Source organism: Castor canadensis, chromosome 1, assembly GCF_047511655.1.
Source record: "Castor canadensis chromosome 1, mCasCan1.hap1v2, whole genome shotgun sequence".
NCBI lineage: Eukaryota > Metazoa > Chordata > Mammalia > Rodentia > Castoridae > Castor > Castor canadensis.
In genome coordinates, this window is record NC_133386.1 from 52,989,406 (window position 1) to 53,012,559 (window position 23,154).

At 35.7% G+C, this 23,154-nt stretch overlaps 1 protein-coding gene across 9 annotated transcripts in view; it reads right to left on the minus strand.

The window, feature by feature from the left end:
• The window catches only part of LOC109700001 (polyphosphoinositide phosphatase), a 328,419-nt gene that overhangs the window by 282,869 nt on the left and 22,396 nt on the right, over positions 1-23,154 (minus strand). For all 9 annotated transcript variants that reach the window (XR_012449075.1, XR_012449073.1, XR_012449069.1 and 6 more), the window contains exons 4-10: positions 16,897-17,053; positions 12,873-12,923; positions 10,566-10,714; positions 7,480-7,608; positions 4,827-4,927; positions 3,456-3,618; positions 2,803-2,900 (exon numbers count right to left, since the gene is read on the minus strand). Coding sequence is in view for 5 of the 9 variants with exons in the window: in XM_074077001.1 (XP_073933102.1) it covers positions 2,803-2,900; positions 3,456-3,618; positions 4,827-4,927; positions 7,480-7,608; positions 10,566-10,714; positions 12,873-12,923; positions 16,897-17,053 (848 nt within the window). In the remaining 4 variants the exon portion in view is untranslated. The remainder of the gene's footprint in view (positions 1-2,802; positions 2,901-3,455; positions 3,619-4,826; positions 4,928-7,479; positions 7,609-10,565; positions 10,715-12,872; positions 12,924-16,896; positions 17,054-23,154) is intronic.

A 23,154-nucleotide genomic window follows, 5' to 3' on the forward strand; every position in this document is an offset into this window, starting at 1 on the left:
AAGCACAGTGATTACTCCATTTTCACTTACTTCCAGTCACCTTTCCTCATGCCTTAGGGCACGCTGCTCCTTTATTCCACAAACCCTCTCTTCTCCAATCTCAATCTCTCTCGCTCTTTCTCCCATCTACTGAGGGAGGTGGATTTGAAGCTAACTCACCTGTCTCCACATGATTGGCCACCTCATAAATAAATTCTTTATCACTTGGCAAAACTTGCTGCAGTGATTGGCAAACAATGGGGTAGGCAAAACAGGCAGGTCTGGTTCAGTAACAGGAATAGTTCACAATCATAAGTATAAACAGTATTTTGTTGAATTTGCATAATTAACAGAGAATTATTTTAAGCACTATTGATTTAAATCTTCACTTAACCTGAGTGTCTCAACCATACTATAAGGACACTGTATAACATGAACAAGATCTACTAATTTAGTTCTAGGTTTATATTTCAGTATGCTTTGCAACTAACTACTTTCACAATCATTTATTTCTATACTAGTAATATATACATTTAGTGGAAAAGTGCTCATGAATGTTTTTATTAAATTTTTCCCACTTTAATTTTTCAATTATGTATATTATAGCTTCTGTTTAATACTAGGTAAGTTTATAGATTATCCAGCTACTCCCTTAAATTACTATTAGGTGACAGGAAGAGAGAGAGAAATATGAAACTTAGGAATAAGTGTGAATAGCTACCTAGCAAATGATGTATTTAATATCTGGATGATTTGTTTTGCAAAGTCAATCACTGGTTAGATATAATTACTTAGCCAAAGAGCAACAAAGGAAAAAATGAAGCTAATTGCCTCATTGTCTCCCTCTTCTCCAGCCACTGCTTGTGCCACTTGTGAGCCCTGTTCCTCCATGCTTGTCTCTCTTCTTCAATCTCAATCACTCGCTCTCTTTCTCTTTCTCCTCCACAGTTTACTGGAAACTGTCATCCTCTCTGCCCAATCTGCCTCCATCCTGGGTGGCTTTTAGTGCCTCTAGCTTCTGCTGCACTCTGAATCCCCATTCCCACCTTCACATCTTACATCATGTCACCATCACAGGTAACTGCCTGCCTTCAACATTTCTTATCCAGAATATTTTTTATTTTCAGATGGCTTTTATTTTAAATGACCTCTCACTTGTACCTCAATCCACTGATGGTTCTTTCTCCAGCAGCCCTCTCCTTTACACTCCTACTTATCTGGCTGGACATTCATGGTCCACTGCAAAAAAAATATAGTCAGTATCTAAAATGCCTTCGATCCTGCCTTTTTAGGTCATATCTGTGTGGCAAAACTAAATGATCTCAATTATCTGTCTCTGTGCTTATTTCCCTAGGCAAGCACTGGTGGGAAAAGGCAAGCAACAGCATAATGGCTTCATTTAAGGAATCATTATCACCAACTTGAAATGGGCTCTTAGTGTTGCCTGTAATATTTCCAGTCACCTTAAACCCCATGTATATAAGCCCATTAAACCTTCTCCACCACCCTGAAACCTCTGCACTCAGCAGATGACTTTTCCTCCTACCTTAAGGAAAAATTAGAGCTGTCAGAGGAAGCAAGCACACATGCACATACACATACCAGGGCATCCCCTTTTCTCCAAGTTGCAGACTATTCTCTTTCCTCTTGACTTAGTCCTTCCTCCTCCTTCAGGCTAAGCTGACTCATCTGACCCCTCACATCTTCAGGGAAGACTTCACTTCCATTTTTCCCCTGCAATGGTACCTGTACATAACTTCACTATCTCCTGCATTAGACTGGTAGCTCCATGAAGGCAGGGACAGTTTCTGATCATCTTGGCACATAGGAAACCCTCAAAAACACTTGCTTAGTGACTAAGTGGACACAGGATTCTTTGATTTTTTTAAATTAAACTTACATATTTGTTAACCAGCACCTTAGAATAATTTCATATACTACTCTGCCATTTCTTATCCAGACCTCTTCTTTTTATTTTTGCACTACTGTGGTTTGAACTCAGAGCTTCAGGCTTGCTAGGCAAAATGCTCTATCACTTGAGCTACCCCACTAGTCCCCAAACCTTTCATTTTCAGATTGCTTTTGCTTTAAATCTCTCACCTCACTTGGACCTCAACCCACTGATGGCTCTTTCTCCAGCAGCCTCCTCCTCTATACCCCTCCTTATTTAGCTAGGCTTTCACGGTCCACTGCAGTCATTTCATTGTCAATATGCTATGTTGTTGGCAACTACCACAACCACAACATAAGAAAACCTTTGTTTTTAATACTCTCAGGGTCTTCTAGGCTGCTGGCTGAGAGTTTTTCAAGTCACTTGGCTGCAATAGTTACAGATAAAATTTACTGTGTGGTCTCCCTGCTCTTCATCCTTTCTCTCTGACCTGTATGCCCACTCATATACAGAAGATATGGTGACCAGTTAGCGTACTCTGATAGGGAAGCAGGAAACTGTGAGGCCAATAGACTGTCAAGAGAGATGTATGAATCAAAGCGAGGCTGTGGCAGTTTAATCTTCATGCTTCCTTCTCCAAGTTGTCCTGAAACTAATGCAGAAATTTCATGTGTACGTAACGCACGCAGGGAAATCAGGAGCCTGATACACTGAACCACTCTCTCCCCTTTGAAGCTACTACTGATTCTTCCAGGTACATAAGGAAGAGGCCACATGGAATCTGAGGTCAAAGAACAGAAGCTCTGATACAGTAGGGTGTCATAGCATGAGAATCTTCAAGTCTCTCCTCTGGGGACAGGTAAAGTATAGCTTTCTAACCCTCTTGGTACTGAGGAAAAGGTTGCCCAGCATGTCTGATGAGCATATCATACCTTCACTAAATTCAAGATGATGATGGGGGAGCCAAATCTCTGGAGCATCTGATCAAAATGGAGAGCAGCCACATGTGCAAATGGATCTGCCTGGTCCACTAAGAAGAAAAAAAGAGATGACTAAATACCTGAATGAAAAATTATAAGAAAGAAATAAAAGAAATGCAATTCAACCAATCTAGTAGTTTCCCTCTCAAGCAGCTCGCTGGACACTCATCTATCATATATTGAATAATCTGAATGATTCTTAATTTCTGAAGTAAAATATAAAGAATTTACCAAGAGACAGAATTAAGGATACATTTATTACGTAAAAATAACAGAAGTTAGTCTTCCAAATTATCTACCTTACAGGACTAAAGCCTCATTAAAATTCAATCATTTATTAGGTTTCTGGAGTGCAGGTCATCTCTGTATGTGAGCAGAGAAGAGTTACTTTTAAAAAGATTGCTCCAGCTGGGTGCTGATGGCTCACGCCTATAATCCTAGTGACTCAGGAGGCAGTGATCAGGAGGATCACGGGTCAAAGCCAGCCCAGGAAAATAATTTGTGAGACCCTATCTTGAATACACCCATTACAAAAAAAGGGGGTGGGGGCTGGTGAAGGCCCTGAATTCAAGCCCCAGTACCAAAAACATAATTGTTCTACACACACGTAATAGGTGGTTTAGGCATCATAGTTGAGATGTCCTGGGACCAGTATAAGGGAACCGATCCTCTCACTTGCACGTAAGAAGAGTAACTGCCTGCAGTAAAAGACATCACAGAAGCATCACAGAGTATCTGTTCAGTCTCCACTTCATTTGCAACATCACCCTAGAAAGAAAGGTGCAATTAAAAATATTTTATGTTCTTAGAACTTTTTAAATGAAAAAAATTTCAAGTATACAATGAAATTATAACTCTTACTCTGGGAAGAGGTAAATGCTGTCAATATTCAATGTGTGCATTAGAAAAGTAAAGCCATTAAAATGCAATAAAGAAAAAGCAATTAAAAGTAGCAGAGAACAGACTAGGAAAAAAATCAAATTAAACAACTAATAACACATGTAACAGAGAGAAGTGTGACTGGTATAAATGGTCAGAAGGGAGAGAAAATAAAAACAATTACATGAAATAATGACAGAGATGAAAAAGACCAAAATACCAAAATAAAGACTAAAGAGGAATGAAAAAACAAGAGTGAGATTCAAATAATGCCTGATGGCCAGAAGAAAATAAAGGAGCAGGGAACAAAGGAGACATTTGGAAGTAACTTTATTATCAAAGTATATATATATAAAAAAGGATCATTTTAGCGACATTAATAATATTTGTTTGGCTACCCTTTGAATATTCAAAAATAAATAACACAGCCACAAAATTCTGATTTTTCTTAAAGTACCAGTTGCAATGACTTTCAGTGCTGAGAGAGTCTGAAGAACAACATTGCTATTTTTAGTCAGGGTTGAAGCCCAATTCCTCATTCAATCTGTCTATTTGATCATACATCTGCTTGATTCAAGTTATCTACCGCAAGCAGAGATGGAGCGCTCAAGGAGAAGACATGGCTGATGGTAGGCAAAAGGGTTTTTTGTTTTGTTTTGTTTTGCTATTGTGCAGTTGTGAACAAGAAAAATGAGTCTGGGGAATAAAAGTAAAGAGGGTGACGCCATGTCGTACTCTATTTTGCCTTCTCATCATGACTGTACTTCCAACGAGGAGGGCTGCCTTCTTACTCCTTGAGTAGGGGTGCTTTGCTGTTTTTGTCTCTATGTTAAACATTGTTTCATATATTTCAGAAATGGCTCATCCTCCAAAACATTAGATATTTCATAACTCCATTGCATAACTCTTTCTAAGTTAGTTAACTTCCCAGAACATTTGTCTATTAGTCATATTTCTCACAAGTTTCAGATACTCTGGAGAATTAATTATTGTCTTGATAATATCCCAAACTAAGAAATTCTACTTTGCTTCATCTACATCAGCAAAACTGATGCAAAAGGTTAAAATCTCAACAGCGATGTTGCTTGTCATCTTACCTCACAGTTTGCACCTCTCTTGAGAAAACGAGTCCCCGCAAATTTACTGGATCTTCTAGCTATTAGAGTAACATACACTGGTCGTCCATAGATCAATAGTTCTTAGAAACCAAGTTAAAGTTGTTTAGCATTCATGACTTTCACACAAAACCAAGAGAATCATTAAACCTTAACTATTCTTTTAAATATATCTTGATCAATGGCTTAAAGACACCAGAAGAACGAAACAGCATTGGATCTAATGGTTCTTCAGAACTGTGTGGGTATGATGGCAAAAGCCAATCTGTCTATGGAATGGCTTCTATGAATTCAAAGGAAATGGTAACCAGGTGTAGTGTTACTAGCCCAGGGAAGATCCATCTGCCCTGGTGGCCAAGTAAAGATGCAAATAACCACAATTAATCCTTCTTTAGTCTAGAGTCACATAGCTCTCAGGAACAACATGTTTAATTATGAAACGATATGTAATACTGAGAGAATGGATTGAGTTCAAATCTTTTTTGAGGAATCAGTCCAAAACCTGAACACCGAAAGAATTACTGTGAACTGCTTAACCAAAATACAGCTTATTACTTATATTACTTTAACTTTCTGAGCTACAATCTCATCTACTATAAAATGCAGTAATTAAAAAGCAGCTACAGTTTGAACATCCCTAATCTGAAAATCTAAAATCCAGTACATTCCAAAATACTAAAATTTTTGAGCACCAACCTGAGCCAAACTGAAAAATTCCACACCTGACTGCATGTGATAGGTCACAATCAAAGTGCAGGCACGCTAAGAATAGTGCATAAAATTAAGATGTGTTTAAGATATATATGAAACATAAATGAATTTCATGGTTAAACTTGGTGACATTCCAAGTTATCTCATGTTTATGTAAATATTTCAAAAACCAAAAAAAAAAAAAAATCTAAAATCATAAACACTTCTGGTCCCAAGCATTTTGGATAAACAATACTCAGCCTGAACTATTGCTAGGTGGTGGGCAGAATTATCTGAAGGAATGTATTAAATTCATAATGCCTAGCCTGTAGGACATGCTCAATAGAGAGCAATTACTTGTATCATTATATAGACTTCCAGAATTCATTAAATGCTTGATAACCAGGAGACTAGATTCATTGTTTAAACTAATGAGCTTTCAAATGATAATCTATGATGCTATTCACTATTTAAAAAAACAAACATTTATTATGCTTAATGTACATCATTCCCTGAGCTAGTTCTTAGAAATGCAAAACAGTTTAGAACTACATTGTAGAAATGGACTTTAGACACATAGTATACTCTCTTTGCTATCTTTGGTGGTGAAAACTCTGTGTTCTTGCCAGGTAGAATTTATTTTTGAAAACAGAGAAAACTGATTCAGGATCAAATCTCATTACACAGTGAATGATCAAACAGATAATATCACTCACTAGTTGAAAATGATTATAAAGTAATGAGCTTGATGTTCAAGTGTAGTACATCAATCTCATTCATCTCCACTCCAAAATCCCTGTGTCTGCATCTAGCCTTTCCTCTCCCCACTTGCCACAAACAAGGCAGCCCTCCTCAAGCCCCTCGATCCCACTGCTCCCAAATGCTCCAGCACAAGGCATAAAGATGGTTAGTCACATTCAGACACTTAATGGCCTTAGGCAACCACTTCTTTAAAGCTCTTACTACAGGTCTTTAAAAACCTGGCATAAGGAAGAATGTCACCTAAAAACACACGGGGTGCACAAAATGCCCTGCATTATCTCAAAAAAGTGATAGGAACTGCCCTCCTAAACCTCAAACCACAATGGCACTTTCTTGAAAGGCTTCAGTGTTAGCTAGAAATTAAATGAAAAGTGAACCTGTAGAAGGAAAAAGAAAGTTTTTATCAAATTGAACTCATCATCTTAACCCAAGGTTCAACCTGCTTCTAATCTATTATGCCCAGTTCCACTCTAAGCCTGCATTACATTATGCCTGAACTACTACTGCAGGCTTTTTCTAACTCATATACCTTGTCTACTCTCATTTTACTTAATCCAACTTTAAAGTGGCTGTCAACTAAAGCTTCCTAGAAATACAACTTTGCACGTCACTCTTCTGAATAAAAACGTCAAAAGTTCTAGAGCCAAACCCAAAGTCCTTCGCCTGCCACCATGGGAATCTGTGACTGGCAGTCTGGCTCCACCTCCAGTAATCCCTCCCACAACATCCTACCTCCCAGGAGTAATATGCCCAAGCCAGAGAACACAGCCAGCTGTTCTCCACATCTTCCCTCAAGGTGCTTCCCCAGCCCATGATGTCTCTCTGCACAGTGCTAAGGCCTGGCATTTAGTTCAGAGCGAGGTGAAGTGTTGTTGTGATGAGCCTATCCTATCCTCTCCACCTGCCAGATAATTTGCTTCTTTTCCCAGTGAGTATGATCCCCATTACCTATCTCACTTATTATGCATATAGCATTTTCTTCCTCCGTATTTTTAATCTTTCTGTGCTCATAACAGATATTATTCAAATAGTCTGCCTACTTCTTTGTATTTCTACTACAAGACACCATGGGTAAGTATTCCTGTTGGGGATGCATAACCTTGTAATTTGAGTGCAGCTTTCTAAAAGTTGATATGGTCTAAGTTTAACGATATACAGCTTAAGTTTATACAAAAAAGGATACTTGACTGTCCACAGAACCCATGAATAATATATAACAGCCAGTCACGATGCACAGTATTTTTAATTATATCCAGAAGTTCACCATTCCACACGTATTTCATGTACGGCTCACTACAGATCCCAAATACACCTGAAAAATAAAAGTTGGTTTCAGAAAGTAAGGAAATTGACATTCAACTCATTTTCGAGTTCTTTCACTTCTGTTTTTAACTTGAAAATATGAAGCCTGATTAACAGCCTTGTCATTTTCAGTGGATATCATTCATATCAACATTCAGAATATTATGCTGTTTTCTGTATGAGTCAAAGAAGAAATGCATTTTCTGATTCTTGAGAGTTTTTAATTCAACAGAAAAGAAAATGAGAAGGAAATTAAGGACAGGTATATAAATACATGAATAAAGCCAAGAACCAGCAGCAAATAGCCACTGAGAACACAGCGTGGAGTCAGAGTGCCTGGGTCAAGGACATCCTGGCTCTGCCTCCTATCAACAGTGTGGCAGGCACCATAAAAAGTGTTACCTACTATTTCCGTGCCTCTGTTCCCTCATCTGCTCCCATATCATATGGTTGCCGTACAGATGAAATAAATTAGCTAATGCATAGTAAGTGCATTACTCATACATCCACAATTTCTTCCATATGAAGAAATTAATTTCATCCAACATGATTTCAGCATATACAGTTAAATTAATTAAACAGCAATTTGTTTTACAAAACTTACATGAAGTGAAAAATGAGAAATAATTATATATTTAAGCTAATGGCTTAAAAGACTGGAACAGTTCTGAACAGCAATTGATACCGTATTCCCCCAAAACACAGTCTCCTAAGAATATTATTTATATATTATGATGCATAACCTTTGGTTTAATTTATAAAAACTAAACTTTATCTTTTCAGTGCAGACACGAGAGAATGAAGACTAACAGACACACTCCAGCTCTGCCACTTTACACAAATTACTTAGCATTTCCATTTTCTAAACTGTAAAAGAGTGACACCACTACTCACCTGAGCAAATGTGTTCAGATTAAAGAGTTTATGAGAAGTCCCTGATACACAGCAGAGATGTTTTTGAAACATGTATTACTTCCTTTTTCACTACTCCCTCCCCTGTAGTTTTCTATCCGTTTCCCCCTGAGTGGAAGCAAAGATGTCAGAATACTAATCACCAGACCCTGTGAATGTGTTATAATATAGTTACACACGGAACAGAGACTGCTAATCAAATGATCTTGAGCCAAGAAGATTATTCTGGATTATCCACATGGGCCCAGTGATCACAGGATCTTTAGAAATGAAAGAGGAAAACAACAGTGTGAGTGTCGGGATGATGTAATGGTGGTGTGATAGTCACTAAGTTTGGTAGTAATTTGTCACAGCAACAACAGGAAACTACTACACTCTTGTCATTCATATCTATCTGGGTAGGCTTTCTCTAGAGGCAGCAAAAACTTAAGTAGCCTCAGAGGCTTAATTTAGATCCCAGAACACATATTCAAATTCAGATTTGTGTGGCATGTACAGCAAATTCAGCAACACTTTTGGCTTTATCATATTGCTGTGATACTCAGAAGTGATGCAAGCAAATACTCAGATATACTCCCTGTCTTGCTCTCCACCTGTGTCTGGTGGTTTGGGAGTCAGGTGTCTTGAACCAATGCAAATTTATGTGATCTAGATGATCTGAGGTCAGCAAGAGGGCACCTGGCATGGCCTTAGCTCAAAGATAAGCAAGTAAAATAACCAGAGTCAAGGGCAATGCCAGAGATGACATTCAGCTTACAGAACAGGTTATGAGTAGACCAGAACCTTTGGGAAAATACTAACAGAAAACAGTTCCTTCTCAAATGTTCTTTAAGAAGTGGACCATATGGGTCCAATTTAGACTGGATTCTGCCTCTGTATCCATATCTTCATCACTATCATTTAAGTTTCAAGAAGCCAGGGAGTCAAAACCATCATTGACTTACTTTGGTTCCAGTTGGCCCAATTCAGCTAGGGTACCTTAACTTCAAGTTTGAAATGATTCCTCCACATCATTCACATTAACAACACCTCTAGCTTTAGAGTTCTAGACCAATGCAAATCCAGCAACAAAAGTACTGGTAAAGGGGCATAAAGGCATTGTGTGCCTGGTTTAGTCCAGGATCTCCAGGGACACCCTAGACTAGTAGTGCCATGACCCTGCCATGCTACAACAGTAGACTTGACAAGAAGCAGGGTCTATGAGAGTCAAGTGGGAACCAGTGAAAGTGTAGTCTCTGACCTGCTGCAATGATGTCCTCTCCCCCTGTCCCTCTGTCCTCCTGGTTGTTGGCATATGATCTTCATCTCTGGACCTCAGTTTCCTATGGAGTCTTTAATTCTACAAAACTGGCATTATATCTACTGAGCTAAGTTTTGTTTTTGGTTTTGGTTTTTTTGTAGCAGCAGTAGGGTTTGAACTCAGAGGGCCTCATACTTGCTAGGCAGGTACTCTACCACTTGACACCCTCTGCCAGCCCTGTTTTGTGGTTGGGTATTTTCCAGATAAGATCTTGTGAACTGTATGTCTGGCTTTGAATCGTAATCCTCCTCATCTCTACCTCCTGAGTGGCTAAAATTGCAGGCATGAGCCACTGGCACCCAGCCCTGCACAGTTTTTATGAGACTTAAAATATTATATGTAAATGTCTAGCATACAATAGGTAATCCATGGTAACTCTTCCCCAAACTCAGCCCATACTGAAGCCTATCTCTTTAAAGGAAAGAAAATAAGATGGTGTGAATTCTCCAGTATTCAAAAACCAATTCTCTATTTAAACCCCACTGAAAGTATATACCTGAAGGTGTTCCATAAAAAGTGCATGAATAATTTTAAAAATGTCAGTATACAATTTTCTGGCTGGCCTACAAATAAAATCACATGGTGATTAATGCTCTCTATAAAAATGAATTGGTCAAGTTCATGTATCCAAAACCCCATGTAAGCATAAACAGCACTGAGGGACGGAGAGACATGAGAGAAATGTGAGAGAATCTAACGAGATAGCATTGCGTGGGTGCCACATTAGCAACATTAAATATGCTGCAACCACCTACCGCTTCCACCCTGGGTAATTAGTCCTTCGTCTTCAAAGATGTCAAAACTCTCCTGGCGAGCCTGGGTTGGTTCTGATTTTAACATCTCCAGGGGCATTCGCAAGACAGTAAGATTGTACTGAAGTGAGTGGGATAAATCATAGCTGTAACTGAGATGAGAAGTGAAACTTAAGAATTACAAAACCAACGCATATTTCATGGTCTTGGCTTCCATATGGAATTAAAATCTGTGAACTAAATTACTTAGCAGTCGGTACTTCGCTTGGAAGCAATGCATTCCAATAAGCACTATAAAACATAGCCAAATACGAAGGCGATTTGAAACAGTCCTGCATGACTTAGGCATCTGTGTGACTCGGTACATAGACTACAATGTGAGTAGCCTACATTATTGATTTGAACCACATGCATTTTTTGCTTCAGATTGAAATCAATCTAAACTCATGGCCTTGTACAAAGCGGTCACACTTTTGTATGTATCTGAATGGAGTTCTATAGTACTACAATACCCACTTAAATAGTGCATGATTTTGTACCCTACTTCATACATAAGCAAAAACAATTCTATTAGCTATTAATGATGGTATCATAACTAAATAATGAAACAGGAGTAAGCCATTACAGTGAAACATGTTTTAGGGGAGTAAAAAGCCATATAAAAATTGTAAGTCTCTAATACAATTTGGCCTTTAGGTCAAAAGAAACCATTAGAATTCTGATTTTACAAAAATAGTAATTTTATAGGTATCTCCACATGTACTTTTTGGCATAGAAGGCAACTGAATACTTTAGGCTTATACAGTAATAATTCAAGATGGTTAAAATTCTTTCTAGAAAGTCATTCACATTACTTAGTATTTCTTTAATTTATTTATATAATTCAATTGAAATTGATTTCAGTTTCTTCTGTGAAATTCAGTTTTACCACATTTGCTTGATGGCTCTATTAATTTTAATAGCATCTAATCTCAAAAGGATAAAAACCATGTTAAGAAGCTAGTTTCTGACTTTTAGCAATCAATTCCTCCTATTTAAAACAATTACTTTATTCTAGCTGAGTCACAGAATGTAGTATAACCTTAAAAGCCTACTTATGAGACACAAAAACTTTAACCTATGTGTTTTTACTTTTAGAGAGATTTAACAGAATTTAGGATGGGGAACCAGATAAAACTGAGAAAGTGAAACAGGAGACTTTCTAACAGAACCACCAATCTTCAGTAATAACTCACAGATGCTATAAACAGAAAATTAAGCAATATGGATTGAAAAGAGACAAACAGAATGGAAATATACATTCAGTAAACGTTTGTGGTATAAAAATGAGTTCATTAGAAGCTCTTTACTCTAGGACTATCAAGATAATTTCAGTTATTGAAATTATCAGTTATTGAAATTGATGTCTTTCATCAATAAAGACATAATATGCTCCACATAGCAGGCATGTTTTTCTTTATTTCATAAATAAATGATTAACTCTATTAACAATTAAAATTAAAATTTAATAAATGCAAAGTACCCTGTCAGTATATACCACCAATAGCTACAAATGCTGTACGTGCTCTTTCAGTCCTTATGACTCAGATCCTCAGGTGTAACAGGTAGAATCTTCCATCTATCACAATAATTGTTTCAGCCAGGCCTACATACTGGCCACATTGATGACGATATATGGCTTTGTCACGAGGCGCTACCATCATTTACTTGCCTGTTCAAGTATCAATATTTGGGTTGTCCATGGATTGTGGTTTGCTTGTGGGCTACTGCAAATAGATACTCACAAATGTCTCTTTACTAATAGGGAGTTATATTTTCCCTCTTGATATGTTTTCCTAGGACTTATTTCCATATATGCTAAATTTACATTCTGCTCTAAGAAAACAACTAAATTATAACTCCACCAGCAGTATATCAGTATTTCAATAGTTCTTCCTGTTTTTTTACTTTTTACCTAATTTTGCCAGGTTATTAACCAAAAATTGAACCATGACATTGTTACAACTCTGTATTAGAAACTGAATGCAAATTTCATTTTTATAATTCAAAGTTGCAAAATGAGAGTATTTCTTTAAAATATATTAGATTCTACCTGAAACAAAGGTGATTTTACAGTGAAAATAAATACTCCTTAATATATCCATTTGAATTTTAAAGTATCAGATTTTTTTAAAGGCAAAAATACCTCTATCTTAGTGCTTTTAGATGAAATATTTGCCTACTGACTGTGCTCTGATTTTGTTTTTACCTCTTGGAAAAATAATATAAAAGTCCATTTGCTTGAAAGGAGCAAAACTATGTCAAACCTACCTAAAGTAAAAATTGCTAGATAGGTCCACATTTTGAAATATTCGTAGATACCTAAAAAAAAAAAGCAAAACATATTATATTCACACAGTTCTGTTATTTTTCACAGTTTAATGCATACTCATGAATATTTTTGTACTAATAAATAAACTAATTAAATTGAGGAACAAGCCTTTCTTGGGATAGGATTTCACCTGAAGCGTCTCTCAGAGACTCTTAGCTACAGTTTGACTCTTCCTCATCACTGATTATGGCAGCAGAAGGCAATCACATACCCACATGTGTGGGGCACAGACCAAGGACATGACAGAAGTAAAGGTGGTTTTTGCTTTTACATTGTGTTTTACAAATACTTGAGGTTGGAGAAAGGACAGTGACAAAAATAAACAAAATGTGTGTGGATCATAATTTGACGTTGAAAAACTATTTAAACTGAGAAAAGTATAGAATAAAATATCCATATACCTGTCACCTAGGAGTACTTAAGTATTTATATTTTTTCAGATTCATTTTGACTTTTTACAGATAAAACATAATTTTAAAAGCTACATTCCCCCTTTAGTCATCCCAGTCCTGTTCTCTCCCTCCAGAGGCAACTTCTTTTCTGTTATTGATGCTATCCTTTGTCCCTGGGTACCTTTACTTTTACCACTCATAAACATCTTTCAACGACATGCAGTTTATATCGTGTACTGAACATATTTACCCAGATTGTTTCAAACGTGTATATTTTCTGCAACTCTTTTTTCACTCATTATTTTAAGTACAGCTATGTTGAAAGTTAAGGGTTCCATTTGTTTGCTTTAATTAACATTTGCTGTGCATAATATTACACATGCCACATTTTATTTATGCATTCCTTAGATGATAGTTTATTAGATTCGTTCTAGTATTCCACTGTAAAATACAATGTGGCTAATATCCCATTTTCCTGTACGCATGTATAAGAGTTTCTCTAGGGCACATGCAAAGAAGCAGAACCACTGGGTTGTACATAATGTGCATTTTCAATTTTACTAGAATATATCCAATTGTCTACGTAAGGGGCTAAAATAATATCAACCAACTCACAGTTTATAACTCGCTTACACTCGTAGTTTGTAACTCATAGTATGAATTCATTTCTCACATCTTTGTTAACATTTGATAATCAATATCAGTACCTCCACCAACACCAAGCAATCTTAACTATCGATTACTATCTGATTATCTTAATTAAGTCCTATTGTCTGGTTAGACTTATCCTTTCTTTTTTAGAATTGTCTAGACTATGCTTAGACTTTTGTTTTTCTTATGAATTTTACAATAATTTTGTAAAATTAGAATTGCCAGATTCCATTTTTTAAAAGTCCTCTTGGAATATGAATTAGAGTTGCATTCAATTTATGAATTAATTTTGGAGAAAACTAACCTTTATGATATTAAGTCTTCTTAATCATGACCAAAGGGACATCATTCCAATTACTTAGGGAATTTAAACATCTTTTTAGTAATAATTTAAATTTTCTCCATAAGGTTTTGTGTGCTTTTGTCATACTTACTCCCAAGGTACCATATGGTCTTTGGTGCTATTATAAATGGGGTCAGTATTAAATGTCCTCATTGCTTGTTACCCATGTGTGGACACATTACTGGTTCTTACATCTGGTTTCTTTCTTCAGCCATGTTGCTGAACTTTTCCATTATATCTGAGAGTATGTAGGTTCTCTTAGATTTTCTAAGTAGAAAATCATGCTGCCTACATAATGACATTGTTATTTCTTTTTAAGCTTTATGCCTTATCTTTCTAGTCTTATTGCACTGAGTAGAGCCTTGAATACAGTGCTGAATATTGGATATCTCCAGTGTTCCTTACCTTAAAGGCAATATTTCAAAGTTTTACTTCCAAGAATAATTTTGGATATAAGTTTTCAATAAGTATTAATTATTAAGCTAAGAAAAGTTGCTTAAATTCCTAGTTTGCTGTAAGTTGATCACAAGTGGATATGGAATTTTGCCAAATATATTTTCTGCAAATATTAAGATGGCCATAATTTTTCCCAACAATATTTTAAAGTGGCAAATTGTTCTAGCAAGTTTTCTGATGTCAACCTAACAATGCATTATAGGTTAACATCTATTTGTCCTTTCATATGAAATACTTAAAAGTATTGTATTTTACTTTCTAATATTTTACCGAGTATTTTTACTTAAATGCATTATTGGGTTATATAGCATTATAAGTGTGTTAAAAGTTTTCCCTATCAAGTAATATTATTTCATTCTACCTATAATAAGTTAATAATATAATAAGTTAACTGTAGCTCATTCTCGATAATGTCCACTTACTACGTAGTACAGTATAATAGCAATGTCACTCTAAAGATAGTTAAATTGCTATACAAAACAACATAATTTGTTTTACTTTCTTAGCTAAAGTATCATAAAGATAGGGCTTATAAATAATATAAACCTCTTCAACTTTTTTCCTCCCTTGCATTCATGCTAGTCTATTTGATTCACTTTTAATTATTATACTATGCCTGCATTATGCTATATGTGATATAATTTTTTCAGTTAGTACAAAACAAAGATCTACTCTATCTAGTGTACTGTACTTTTCCTCACCTGAAAGAAATTATTTATAACAACACCATTTCCAAATCATCATCAAAGTCAACGTCCCAAGACTCCAGAAAACCATTCTAACAAACACTCAGGCAAAAGTGCTACATCATCTTAAATTTTGATTCACATATCAAAACAATATCTAAAATTAAAGAACAAAATTAAAATCTAAACTATTACTTACAGTAAACATGCCTAACTTTGTTTCATTTTAACCTTCAAAATATTAAGTCAAATGAAACTTTATAACTTTAAGTCTATCAATGTGTTAAAGCTTTTCCCCCACATTCTCAAGGCCCTAATAATTCCCCCCAAAACTTTTGAAAGGTCACAAATCTACAGAAAATCTGGGGGCGGGGAACAATACAATGGATACCATATGTCCTTCTTTTGAACTCATTAAGAGTCCTCTTCTTAAACACACACATATTCTCTCTCTAAATACACAGTACATTTTATTTTTCTAAACCATTGGATTGAATCTCTAATGTGAAAATCTGAAATTTGAAATGCTCCAAAATCTAAAAGATTCTGAGCACTGATAGAAGACCACAAATGGAAAATTCCACACTTGACCTCATATAACATATCACAGTCAAAACACAGGTGCATAAAAACACTGTATAAAATTACCTTCAGACCATGTGTATAAAATGTAAATGAAACATAACTGAATTCTGTGTTCAGATTTGGGTCCCATTCTCAACATACCTCAGTATATGTATGCAAATTTTTAAAATCCAAAACACCTCAAGCATTTCAAATAAAGAATACTCACCTGTACCATTATTACACCTTTAACAGCTATGTGTAAATGGGTATGTACATGCACATTTTAACCAAGGATCTAACTGAAGTTCATGTGTTACATCTGTTATGTCTGTTCTAAAATCTGTAATTAAAAATTTGTTTTTTAATTCTTTGATGACTTTGACATTTGTGAAGAGTCTAGGCTAGCTGTCTTGTAAAATTCCCATAATATGGATTTTTAAAATTATTTCCTTATACTGGGATTCAAGTTTAATATTTTCAGCAAAACAAACTACTAAGGCAATCTGTGTTCTTCCCACTGCTTCACCATAAGAGGTGATGCTAAATTTCATCATTTGTTTAAGAATGCCTGCCATTTTTTTAATTATAAAAATTCTTTTTCCTGTTTGCAAATAACAAGAAGACTCATAAAATTGAGTATGTTGAGACTGTGAATATTCATTCCTTACACCTAATGGTTCTAATAGCTATGGTTGATCATTGTCTAAACAAACTGTTATAATGGATCTTTTATAGCCTTGAACAAAAGTTGTAGAATTCTGAGCCAACATTTGAACTTTTTATAAAATATTTACAATCCTTTGGTTCTATTTTGCTTTCTAATTGGCATATCACATTAAAAAAATAAGTAGGTACCACTAGTACATACCTAGCTTCATCAGGATGAGTAATCCGTACAGAATCATTGGGGATATAGATCATATTTGTGTCCTCAATCTTATATATAGCATGACCGCCAATATCTGCCATCTTCCTCCGCTTAGTTATTAGCACAATATAATAGCCTTCTAAAAACCTGACAAAACCTGTGCAACAGAAAAGAATACAGTGCTTTATAACATAGTAATATTTTAGATACAAATTTAAAAGGCTAGGAGTGGGGTGTAACTCAAGTGGTATTAGGTTCAATCCCCAGTGCTGCCAAAAAACAAATTCTAGAGGCCAAAGTCTTGGCACATTTCATGCTTTATAACTTCTTAGCCAAACAAATTTATGGTTATCTTTGAAGTGTTCTAATGACATTGTCTGTACTGTCATTTACATCACCAAAAATATTACTCTAAACAATTTTATTTAATTCTTAATTCTTTTTAGTCTTATTTTAAGTTAGGATTCAGATGCCTTAAGTAAAAACAAATACAAGATTAACGGGGATTGTTTAATGGGTATGGACTTTCAATTTTGCATAGATGAAAACTTCAAGAGAGTAACTGAACAGTATGGTGCATAGAGTTACTGTTAAACTTAAAAATTATTAAGATGGTACATTTTATGTTATATGCTTTTTTTTAACCACAAGTTTACTTATACACACAGATACATATCCTAACACACAAGCTTGATAAAAGTGAAGGAAGAAATTATAGCAAAGACGCTGGCTGAGTGACTCAAGTGGTAGAGCACCTGCCTAGCAAGTGTGAGGCCCTGAGTTCAAACCCCAGTGTCCCCCCCCAAAAAAAAACAGAAAGAAAAAGAAAACATAGCAAAAAGAAACAATAATAAAAATAGTAAGATAAAGCCAAGAATACATCATAGGATCTATGTACTATACACATTTGCCTCTGCATTTTCTAATGGATAATGCAAAGAAAGGTACTCATCCAATTACAACATATCCAGTGGCTGAGCGATTTTAAATAAACAGTTACTTAGAGAAGCTATCCTGTTCTGAGAACTGAGAGATGATTCTAGAGTAAGGCCTCATAAAAAGATATGTGATAAAGGAAGCAACCGCCTTAAGAGAATTCTCCAGCAACATAAAGGACACATTTCTTTGGGTAGTTTCACCTGCCAAAGCACAATTCCATGTCATTTTCTGCAAACTAAAAGAATGCAAACAAGGCACACAGCTGGATGGTGGTCTAGTTTCATTTAAAGATTTAAATTTCTAAGGGAACATTTCCTCTCATGTGTTCTTCATGAAATGCTAGTTAACAGATTCTAGGGGGAGAAGAATGGCTGTAAGAAAATAAATTAGAGAACTACTAGGCTAAAGAAACTTAAAACAAACAAACAAACAAAAAAGCCCACATAAATTCTCACAACTTTCCAGTACTGTGGTCATATGCTCTGTAAATATTGATGAGATGCCTTTCTAAATTTGTTTAATCATGGAACCTTCTTCCTCTCCTTTAAAAAAATAATTACCAATGGATAAATGTTTTAAGGAACATATTTTGGGAAATGTTCCTCAAAAAAACAAATTTTATAGACTCTTGATAACTAGTAGCAAAACTCAACTTAAGACAGCTTAAACTAAAAAAGGAATTTATATTGAAGATACTGAAGTGACCCAGGACACACATGGGGAAAAATGTGAATAAGCGTCAAAAAACACCTCATCAAGAAGTATCTCTGAACTTCTACTTCATTCCCATTCATATTTCTTTTATAGACCAAGAATCCTCTGAACCACACTGTGGGAAACACAGATGCTAACAGTCCTAAGCATTCCAACTAACAGCTTCACTAGAAAGAACCTGACTTTCTTATCAAGTTCAATTCCAGAATTCCGAGAAAAAGACTTGGATCGACCAAACTTGAGTAGGGTGCCCAGCCCTAAAGCTATCAACTATAACCGAGGAACAGGGTCACATTGCATTGAAAACCATTTTATACAGTGATGAGGTGACTTATATGGGGCAGTGGTGGCCATTCCCAGAAAAGTAAAGGAGTTAAGAAACTGTGTGTGTGCATGTTCAGTAAATTACACATCCTTCATACAAGCTTCCACAAATATCATTTCTCACAATTCAGCTTCTTATTAATACAGGTTGAGCATCCCTTATCCAAAATGCTTGGAACCAGAAAACTTTTACATTTCAGGTTTTTTCAGATTTTGGGATATTTGCACACACACAATGTGATATCTTGGGGATAGGACACAGTCTAAACATGAAATTCATTTATGTTTCATTTACACCTTATACACATAGTTTGAAAGTAATTTTATATACTATTTTTAAAATTTTAGGGCTGGCAGAGCAGTTTAAACGGCAGAGTGCCTGCCAATACTACCAAAAAGATGTACATAAAACAAAAGTTTGTAGTGTGGAATTTTCCACTCGGTTATCTTTTGGCACTCAAAAAGTTTCAGATTTGGGAGCATTTTTGGATCAAGGATGCCCAGCCTGCATTAGAAAATTCTAAAATAAAGTTATATTTTATGTCAAATCATTAAAGTGCATATGTTCTATATTGGTGATTAATGAAAGATACATATACATTAATGTTTTGTATCATTAAGTTTTCAGACACACAGTAGTTACCATAAGTCGGAAGGAAGGGAGGGAGGGAGTGAGGAAAGAAGGAAGGAAGGGAAGGAGGGAGGAAGGGTGGAAGGGAGGGAAGGAGGGAGGGAGGGAGGAAGGCAGGAAGGAAGGAAGTAGGTCTATGGCATTTAAATCATGGCCTACTTCCATACCTGCTCCCAGTTCCCTGTGACAGGCTATCTACTCCAAGCAGGTCTGGCCAAGAAAACAGGGCTCTTTTCTCTCTGCCCAGGTCCTGTCTAGAATGACAGTTCCTGCTCAGGAAGGGTAGGCCAGCCACATTTCTCATCCCCTCCAGTTCTGTGTTGCAGAAGCCCTATTTCAGATAAGAATGGCTGAAGTCTCGGCTCCTTCTTCCACCCAGTGCCCAATTATAAGGGCAGAAGCTCTAACCAAGGCATGATAAGCCAAGAATCCTGGCTCAGCTCATTTATAGGGCAAGTCAGATAAGACAGTTAGACTTCTCACCAGAAGTGATGGAGTTCAGGAGGCATGGAGATGACATATTCAAAGTACTGAAAGAAAAAAAACTGTAAACCAAGAATCTCCTATCTCTTAAAACTAACTTGCACACATTCTCCCTACTCCTCCTCTTATATTCTATAAAGTCTAAGTTATGATCCTCGCACTATGAATTTTTGCTCTAGAATTGAAACAAATATCTATGTCAATCCTCAACTGACAAAAAAAAAAGCTACTAACTGGATATACTAACATAAATGAGTTGAAATCTATAACGGAAAGATGCCTCTATCATCTCATAAACCACACTACTGAGAAAAATGTGCCATTAAAACTATTTTTAAACTTATATTATAAAGATCAAATAAAGCACATAGTGTTTTTTTAAATGTTCATTTCGTCTTCTTCCTCTCCCTTATAGCCTAGTCCAAACCTCCCTTACTAAAGCCAAAGGACACAGCAATGGGAAACAAAGAAAAACAGCTGATGACAACTTCATTAGCAAGCTGGGAAGTAATGATTCTTTTAGAAAGATAAAACTTATAAAAGTAACTTTTGTGCTCTTGGAAAGAGCATTAAAAAACTCAAAAAAGAGACTCTAATTAGCTTTAAGTAATAAATACTTCTGAAATAAATTCATTTTCCTTTTATTCTTGCTATATATTTATTTTTTACATAGTAAGTTATCTGTAACAACTTCTTTCAAACTGCATTTCAATTGAATTTTAATTTTATGTTTTTTAGCTCCAGCCTTTTTATATCATTATACATTTCCCTTCATAATTTGTATGAAGGAAAGTCAATATACTACTTTTCCAAAACAAATGCTTTTAATATAAGTGAGATTATTTTCTTCTTCCTTTTTACTATCAGTTGGAAATCTCTCTCTTAAAAAGATTGCTGTCAAATAAAGCAACGATTAAAGGCTTTAGTTTGGCACAGGCATCTACCAAGAATTACCTAGCCATCATTCAAATATATTAAACAAGTTTTTTCATCTTCTTCTATGTACTTCTGACTCCAAACCAATTTCACTGCATAGTTTCTAGAAGGCAAGATGGTGATCCTCAGGCAAAAGAGATTTCTCTCTCTCTAAGGCAAAGAAGACTGCCTATGGCATGATCAATGAATTTTCCCTCACATAGACTGGTTTGGGTGTTACTGAACTTGAGTTTGAGTCACATGCATACAATCTGCATTCTGTGTACCATGGTATCATGTACTGGTCTGAGACATTAAGGAAAACTGGTGCTTTACCACAAAGACTTGAGGAGCTCTGCTCTAGACGCATCACTGTGTAATAAGTTAATGTAACAGTTCAAAACATTCTAACAAAATATCCACAAATTGAGCACACTGCAAATTAGTAGAGAAAATATTTTAGCTTTAGAATAGAAGATAACCATTCTCGTTTGTATGAACACATGTATTGTTTTGACAACTAGATAACACATTTTTTCAAAGATAAGTATTTAGTATCTTAAAATTTTAGTGTCCCTCATTATTTCAAGATAGTACTAAAAAAACAGAGACTTTTATTAACTCTGTTTACTCTTCACTGATTCTAAACTTTATTTACATAATTAGACTAGAATACATAAATTACGACTCTATAAAAACAACTGCAGGCCAGGTACACTGGCTCACACCTATGATCCTACCTACCAGGGAGGCAGAGATCAGGAAGATCACAGTTTGAGGCCAGACTGGGGAAAAAGCACATGAGATCCTATCTCAATCAACAACAACAAAAAGTCTGGGAAAGGTGGCACACGCCTGTCATCCCAGCTATGTGGGAAGCATAAATAGGAGGATCACAGACAGACCAGGCCAGTCTGGGCATAAATGCAAGACTCTATTAGAAAAATATCTAAAGCAAAAAGGGCTGGGAGTGTAGCTCAATTGGTAGAGCACCAGGCACAGGGTCCTGAGCTCAAATCCCCACACCATCAAAAATAGTAGTAACGATAATAGTAAATAACTATTTAGCATATTACTATGTCTGGTTACTTGTAGGGAAGTCTTACAATGACTTCAACACCCAATAACAGTTTCAAACCAAAGAGGCATCTAACTACAAGAGAAATTGCTAAAAAGTTTCACCTTTAAGAATGTCACCTATAGGAGAAACAGGGGAGACACCGTCAGTCCTCACCCAGAGTTTATTAGCTAATACTCATGTGTAAAATAAATACCTGGTTATTAACTTGGTTATCAAATACATTCAAATAAGGCTTCTATTTTTGTAAACTTGTTATTAATCGATTAAAAATTAAGTGGAGAATATTACTAAAACCAAACATATCAAGATCAATGAAAAATGACCAAAGTACCATAAAAACAAACAGTCTAGTAGTCTAGGGGCCATTTAATGTAAAGGCAAACAGCCCAAAACAACTCTGGAAGAGGAAAGGGCAGCTATTTTTAACACAGTTCAATAACTAATCTTTACTTTGTTGCACTTAATTATCAAGGAAGTTTCAAATGTGGAATAATATACCCTGACTAATAAGCATCAATATTACGTATGCCTTAGGAAATTTCCATTAAAAAGTTGTAATACAGTATCAGCATTTAAAGAAATAAAGTTAAACTATTAAGTAACTATTGTTTAAGTTAAAGCCTGTCAAAAGTACTCAGACACACTCTTTCCAAGTTTTTTTCTTAAATTTACAATATAAGGAGGACTTTCAAGTGGAATTTGACATATATAGAATTTATAGTTTAAACACATGAACTCACATGACATATGCGGACATACCAAGCCCATAAACACTTATCCAATCAACATGTAACCTTGAAAGACTTTTCAAGACTTAGCAGGAGTATCAAAGAGGCCAGGAAAAGAAGCCAGTCATGCCATATCACTCTTTCCTCCCCTGGCAACCACCTAAGACCCAAAAGGGACTTAAAAGAGTTATACAGAAGCTATGAGAGCACACTGGGAAAAACAACTCCAAACACAGAAGGATATAATTGATTGCAACAAATCAATTATACTGGGGACAGAGTTCAAGTGGCAGAGTATATAAGCACAAAACACTGGGTTCAATCCCCAGTACTGTAAAATAATAAAATAATAATAATAATATAATAGTAAGTCAAAATAGAAAGTGCTAGTCAGAAAACCCAAGAACTAGAAACTATATAGAATAGACAAGTCCACATTAAAT